At 39.6% G+C, this 7,609-nt stretch overlaps 1 protein-coding gene across 2 annotated transcripts in view; it reads left to right on the top strand.

Moving 5' to 3' along the window:
• Positions 1 to 1,556: 1,556 nt before the first annotated feature.
• Positions 1,557 to 7,609, top strand: part of SLC35A1 (solute carrier family 35 (CMP-sialic acid transporter), member A1) — an 81,670-nt gene continuing 75,617 nt past the window's right edge. For both annotated transcript variants that reach the window (XM_006870631.1, XM_006870630.1), the window contains exons 1-2: positions 1,557 to 1,642; positions 6,620 to 6,797. In XM_006870631.1, coding sequence (XP_006870693.1) covers positions 1,627 to 1,642; positions 6,620 to 6,797 — 194 coding nt within the window. In that variant the 5' untranslated portion in view covers positions 1,557 to 1,626. The remainder of the gene's footprint in view (positions 1,643 to 6,619; positions 6,798 to 7,609) is intronic.

Here is a 7,609-nt window from a genome sequence, read left to right as displayed (position 1 = left end):
TAAGCAAATAATACGAGAAGCTGGGTTATATGGGGAAAAAAAACGTGGTATCAGGATTGGAGGAAGACTCATTAACAACCTGCGATATGCAGATACAACCTTGTTTGCTGAAAGTGAAGAGGACTTTAAGTATTTACTGATGAAGATCAAAGAGCACAGCCTTCAGTATGGATTGCATCTCAATATAAAGAAAACAAAAATCCTCACCATTGGACCAATAAACATTTTTATACATGGAGAAAAAATAGAAGTTGTCAAGGACATCTTGGATCAACTATCAACACTCACGGAAGCAGCAGTCAAGAAATCAAACGACATATTGCATTAGGCAAATCTGCTGCACAAAACCTTTTTAAAGTGTTGAAGAGCAAAGATGTGCCTGATCAAGCCATGGTATTTTCAGTAACCTCATATTCATGCAAAAGCTGGACAGTGAATAAGGAAGACCAAAGAAGAATCGATGCTTTTGAGTTAATGGTGTTGGAGGAGACTATTGAAAGTGTCATGGGCTGCCAAAAGAACCAACAGATCCGTGTTGGAAGAAGTGCAGCCAGAATGCTCTTGGAGCCCAAGATGGCCAAACTTCCTCCCTCATACTTCGGACATATTGTCAGGAGGGACCAGTTGCTGGAGAAGGGTATCATGTTTGGTAAGGTGGAGGGTCAGAGAAAAAGAGGAAGACCCCCAACGAGATGGATTGGCAAAGTGGCAGCATCAATGGATTAAAGTGTGGCAACGGTAGTGAGGTTGGCCCAGGACTGGGCAGGGTTTCGTTCTCTTATGCATAGGTTCGCTATGAGACTGGATGGCACCTAACAACAACAAATGCTGACTAGCATCTTCTAATGATGTTGGAGATGAATATGGTTGAGGTCTCTCTGCAGTGTGAAGACGATGGTTATAAAGTCTGACTAATTAAATATAATCAATGACAATCTGACCACAAGGACACAGGAACAAGTTTTCTGAACAACTATGTACTATAAACTGTACTAAGTTTAAACAAGGGTTCACAATGAAATTTAATGTGATATGTGGAAGCTATAAAAGAGTTGCGGACAGTAATTTGTGTTCCTTTATAAGTTCTGGGAATTTTCCCAACAGCTTTGACAAAAATGAATCACAATGAGTAAGCTTCGAGTTCCATTTGCCGTTGTGGCGCTGTAGGATAATAAACTGTACCACAAGGTCGATAGTTCAAAACTCACCAGCTGCTCCTCAGAAACCTTATACCATCGCTATGAGTCAGAACCGACGTCACTGAATTTAACAACAAACCCCTTTGCAGGGACTACAATTCCCAGAAAGTATCGCTCTCTTTCCTCAGCCTAAAGGGAGTTGTAGTTTAATTAACGTCTTGGAACTAAATTTTACACACACGCCCACCAGGACTAGGCCATAAAGGCATATCCTCTACTCCAGTTCTTCGCGGTCTCGGAAGCTGCTTGGTTTCCTGGCCTTAATTTGAAGGTTTAGCTGGGAGTTTGGATGCTGGGCTGTCCGTCGGCGAGGCGCTCTAGGCCGAGAAATTTTCGTCTCTATGACCATAGGGGGCGGTTCCCTGAGTTTTGCGCAAGACGCGCGAAGGGGGCGCGCGTCAGTTCCGCGCGTTGCTGTCTGGCAACCATGGCTGCCCCGAGAGGTGAGGTTATGGGCACCGGGAGGGGATAGCGGGCCGGGCTAGAATTCGCAGTCCTCGGTGGACGTTGGCAAACGCACATTAGTGCTTGTGGGCACCTGTTTGGCGGCGGAGCATCCTCCCTTCCCTCGGGGCTCTGGGGCAAGGCTAGGGCGTCGGACTTCCAAGTTTCTCTTTAGCCGCTCCTTGGTTTGAGTTCGTTCAGCCGTCTGTCAGGGCAACGCTGGGCAATCAGTCTCTTAAAGTGGCTCTCCTCGCGACGGACTCCGCGCGTGTCGAGACAAGCCTGCTTAGACGAGCTGGTTCATGGGTGGGAGCGAATTCAAACAGGCCCTGACTGCAGAGGAGCCGCAGAGGGACCCCTGCCCAGGTCCTGGGCTGGACCCGCATTGCCCAGCGGGATAGTTCTCACTCCTCGCAGGGTCACCACTGCAGTCTGCTGAGCCTTCTGCCCTACTGATGCATAGAGACTTAAAGGTACACAGCCCAAGCTGTGGCTGGTGTGTGTAACATCCACTAAAATATCACTGGGGTATTAAAACAGCACTGATACTGGAACGAGGTGGAGAAAGCTATCGTTAACAGAATTTCTCCCAGGAGAATGCTATAGTGGTTAGAAGGAGCGTTGGTATTCTGTTGGGAAGTGAGATCCACCATCCTACTCTAAGGATTGACACATTTGGATAATAATACTGTGACAAATTGCCATTTAAGAAGTCTGAGTAAGTGCATAGCACTTTTGTCTTGCTGACTGAGATATATAAGGACCAGAGCTGAATTTCTGGGCAGTAGAGCTGTAGCTAACAGGAGTTGAACGACATTTTGATTCTTCCTTTACCCTTCCCCCATAGAGCACTTGACTTCACCTCTTAATAAACTTTGAACAAATATTTAAAGAATGACCTATTGTAGAGTTGTCCAATTATTTTCCTGGTTGGAGAGTCCACACTCACCACGTAGGCCCTTCTGCTGCTGTGTAAGTCCAAACCTAAGAGTGCTTTTTTTTTTCATTGTAACAAAACAGGAAATAAAGGGTGGGGGGAGTAGAAATGTTTTGATAAAATATAGCAAGAGATCTTGAAAATTCAGAAGTTACATGATTTGAAATAGTTGCAGAAACTTACAGGTATAGACTTATTGCCAATAAATATTTGTTGTATCTTGGTTGTGTAACAAGTCTTATATGTCCTAGAAATGAATAATAGAAAATTGTTATTACAGTAGTTTGATATCCACAAAGAATGTGTATCTGAGACTCCTGAATTTCCAAATTCTCAGGACTTGAAACTAATGCCCCCATAAAATGTAGTAAAATCCATTGCACTATAAAAAATACACCATACCTCAAATGCACCTATAAATTTAGAACGAGTGGTTTAATGGGTTATTAAAAGATTTTCGCACACTTACTGAAAGATGTAAATTATAGAGCTCGTTGTTTTAAAGTGAGAGTTGGTTCTGACTCATAGTGACCCTGTATAGGGTTTCGAAGGTGTGGTTGGTGAGTTTGAACCACTGACCTTATAGTTCAAACCGACCTTGACCTTGAGGTTCAGTTCTTATCCTGCAGTGCCACCCCAGAACTCCAGACTTGAGCAATTCATAGAAACTGTTCCGTGCTTTAGTTTACCCCAAATTTAAACTTTTTAAGTTACAAACTACTTATTCTTAGGCTTCTTCATCTCTGCCACTATCATTAATTAGTGTTGGCTTTCTTGGAGATGGGGTGGCATTTTCCATACAACAAATGTACTTGGGACTAATGGTAATTTTGTAAGAAGTGGTGAGTAATGAGCATAAGATGTTTCTGCCAGTTAAGTTGCAGGTTAGGTCTGTAGTCTTGGGCATGTTTGAAATTCTCAACAAAATTTAACATGAATGATATTAACTTTGAAAATTTAAAATTAATAGCAATCAAAATCTCATACTGGATAATTTGTGAATGGAATGAAGAGAAGTTTTGATTTAATATTAAACTGAAGTGATAGGAAGTCATGCTTAAAAACGTTTAAAAAATTCCTTTAATATAATTTAAAAATTGTATTCTATCCAAAAACCTTATGTTTTATAAATATTTAAAATGTATTTGATTACTTTTTCTCTTATTTTCAACAGTAAAATACATAATCTCATATATTCATTATGCAAATATTTTCAAAGCTGACAATAATATAGGTCAGAGTATGTTTGTAGGCAATATATATCCAGTTTAGTGTTTAAACATTCACTTAATTGTGTTTGGAATCAGGAGCCTATATAATAGGTAAAATAACTTTTCACTTTGCTGGCCCAAGCTTTCTTATTTATGAAAGTGATGATAATCTAAGACATAGGTTGACAAACTTTTTTTACTTACTGATCTCTGTCCCAGATTGAGATTGATCTCTGTTCCAACTACTGAGCACTGTTGTAGGGTAAAAGATGCCAGAGTATACAGAAATTTCTGTAAAAACTTATTTATGGACACAAATTTAAATTTCATAAAGTCTTCACTTGTCACAGAATGCTAACTTCATATTTTTATCAACCATTAAAAAAAAATCATTGTGAGCTTGCAGGTCATATTGAAACAAATGAGGACAGCTGTAGTTTGCTTACTGCTGACCTGGAAGATGGGAAATGCTTTTTAGCTACTGAGTAATTACAGGTTATTACTGATTATTTTTGAAAGCATACATTTATCCTTAGTGTAGGAAAATGTAGAACAAAGGAAATATTGTGAGATCTTCTACTTCCTGTTATATAAACTTGCTTCTGTTTAAACATTTCCAGATCTTTTGGCAGGAAAATTTAGGCAGATACAAGCTGTATTTCTTCTGTGCTACCTTATTGGTGGTGGTGGTTATATGCTGTGGAGTCGGTTCCGACTCATAGTGACCCTGTATAGGGTTTTTGAGGCTGTAAATTTTGGGAACAGAAAGCCTCATCAGTCTCCCGTGGAACAGCTGGTGGTTTCGAACTGCTGACCCTGCGGTTTGCACCCAATTCGTAACCACAACGCTACCAGAGTTCCTTGTGCTACCTTATTAGTTACTACTTAACACCCAATGTAATTTACCAGTTGTTTTATTTCTTTAATTTTCCCAGTGGAAATTATATCAAAGAAGAGTTTCTGCTTTACATATGTAAAGATTTGTTGTTGTTGTTAAGTGCTGTCAAGTTGATCCTGACCCATAGCAACCCTGTATAGGGTTTCCAAGGAGCAGCTGGTAAGTTTGAACCACCAACCTTGCAGTTCAAACGGCTTTGCAGTCTGGCGCATTAACCCACAGCACCACACAGTTGTTTAAAAATTTATTTTATTGCCCTGTGTTTTTGAATTGGGGTTAGGCTCCCAAGCAGTGAACAGACATATCGTTAATGTTGGGTACAGTAGTTGTCCTGAGCTCTCAATGTAAGGTTGTCAAAGTATGACTGGCTCATTGACCAAATATGACTCATAACTATTTTCACATGGTTTGAGAGCTAAACCTGGGTTTTACAGGTGAACACTTTCAATTGATTGGATGATGGAATGCTAACTTTAAACCTTAATTAAGTGAAACGTTCCACCACCACCACCAAAAAATAAAAAGAAAAATTCCTGGCAACTTTATGTATAACAGGATGCAATCTTGTCCAGTCCTGTGCCATCGTCCTGAATCATTGGCGGTGGTAGTGGTGGTGTGTTGTTGAGTTGATTCTAACTCACAGAGACCCTCTACAGGGTTCCTAAGGCCATACATTTTTACAGGAGCAGAAAGCCTTATCTTTCTCCCATGGAGCGGCTAGTGGATTAAAACTGCTGACCTTGCGGTTAGCAGCAGCCTAAAGTGCAACTCATTCGTCACTCAAGTATTACTACATTTTGAATTTTGTTGAAGAATTTGTGAGAGTTTCTTTTCATTCTTGTTGCATAAGGACCTTGATTTTTCCTTACTGCCTGGGAAGCCTAAAGATATTTGCTAAAGAAAAAGTTTGCTGATCTGTATTTAATCAGCCAGATGATTTGAATTAGAGGTTAAGGAGAGCTGAAGAATGAGAGGTGGCAGGTGGGTGAAGAAACCAGAAAAAGTTTGACCTCTGGATGATGGCAGTGTTAGAGAAGGACTGAGAATGTGGACCTGTGAGGGAGGGAGGATAGGAGAGCCCGCTCCTGCCCCCAGCGTTTGTGGTTTCATCGGAGCTGTTTGATAAGACTTCAAGGTAGAGATGCTCTGAGTGCCTGAGTGGTAACTGCACCTCACATATACTTGCAAGTAGTTTTAAAATGATAAATTGTCTATTTCCTGCATTTCAAGTTTTACAGAACTCCTTAATATTCTTATTTTGATATGAAACATTTCTCTGCATAATACAGTGAAATGAGAAACTAGATGGGATTTGTTTTTATGGTAAACTTCTACATTAAGTTCTACTTTTATCATTCAGTTACTCCTTTTGATACCTTCCTGCTGTCTTTACTTTTAGAGTATATATCACTGCATTCATTTTTATCTTGTTTTCTTTCATGCTTTGCTTTGATTCATAATCATAAAGCTAGCTCTTGACTGCTAATCAAAACGTTGGCAGTATGGACCTAGTCAGTGAGTTAGTGGGAGAAGGACTTGGCAGTCCAATCCCATAAAGATTAGTTTAGAAAGCCCTGTGGGGCAGTTCTACTCTAGTACACACAGGGTTGCTATAAGTTGAAATCAACTCAACGACACCTAACAACAAACTAGAGTTAGTATATCGTATTATCTTATAACTAGAGCATTCCCCAGGAGCAAAATCAGTGCCTAAATGAAGTTGATGTTTAAAGTCAGCTGTGTTTTATGTATATTTGTTTATTATATTCACATAATTAGAAAATATTGTTTTAAAATAAATTTTTAAGTGTCATTGATTTCAAAAACGATTTCATACTTGAAACTAGAAAGCAATTGGGTTATACTAATTAACTTTTATGTACATAATATTCTCTCCTCAACAATGTTTTTTGTTGCACGTATTTTCCAGAGAATGTCAATTTGTTATTCAAGTTATACTGCTTGACAGTGATGACCCTGGTGGCTGCAGCTTATACCATAGCTTTAAGATACACAAGGACATCAGACAAAGAACTCTACTTTTCAACCACAGCTGTGTGTATTACAGAAGTTATAAAGTTATTGCTAAGTGTGGGAATTTTAGCCAAGTAAGTATAAATGTAATTTAGTATGCAAAGTTATTTTTTCCTACTTAGTTAAGGTTTTGTTGGTTTCTTTTAATTAGAAAGTTCAAGCTCCATCTCTTTATATGTTTGATTGCTCTAGAATAGTATTTTTCAACCTGGGCAATTTTGCCTCTCTCTACCCACCAGGAGACCTGGTGTGGCGCTGTGGGCTAATGTGTCAGACTGCAAAGTCGTTTGAACTGCAAAGTCGGTGAGTGGTTCAGGCTCACCAGCTGCTCCTTGGAAACCCTATACAGGATTGCTATGGGTCGGAATTGATTCGACGGCACTTAACAACAACAACCTGCCAGGAGATATTTTTGGTTGTCATAACTGGGAGGACACTACTGGCATCTAGTAGGTATAGGGCAAGGATAACAACTCAGAACAAAGAATTATATGATCCAAAATTACTGTGGTCAGTAATGTCCTGGTCAAAGAACCTTCCTCTACAGAAGGGCTGGGCAAACTCTGAGTCTTGGACCATATCCAGCTCTCTGTCTGTGACAGTGACCATATGATCCACTAAGCCCAAAATATTTACTTATAGGAAAAGAATGCTGACCTTTGCTTTAAGAGGGATAAAAGATAATAATAGTTAATATGTCTTGTATTCCTGTGTTAAGTGGTATGCACTGTGGCAAGTACTTTTTGTGAATTATTTAATCTTTACATTTTTGAGGTGAGTGCTATAATTATCCTCATTTTTCTTTCTTTTTTTTTTTTTTTAAGTTTTTATTGTGGATTGAGTGAAAGTTTTCAGGGCACATCATCGGTTTCACATTCAAACATTC

Source organism: Chrysochloris asiatica, unplaced genomic scaffold (genome assembly GCF_000296735.1).
Source record: "Chrysochloris asiatica unplaced genomic scaffold, ChrAsi1.0 scaffold00146, whole genome shotgun sequence".
Lineage (NCBI taxonomy): Eukaryota > Metazoa > Chordata > Mammalia > Afrosoricida > Chrysochloridae > Chrysochloris > Chrysochloris asiatica.
Note: the sequence above shows the minus strand (reverse complement) of the source record. Positions and strands in the feature narration are given on the sequence as shown.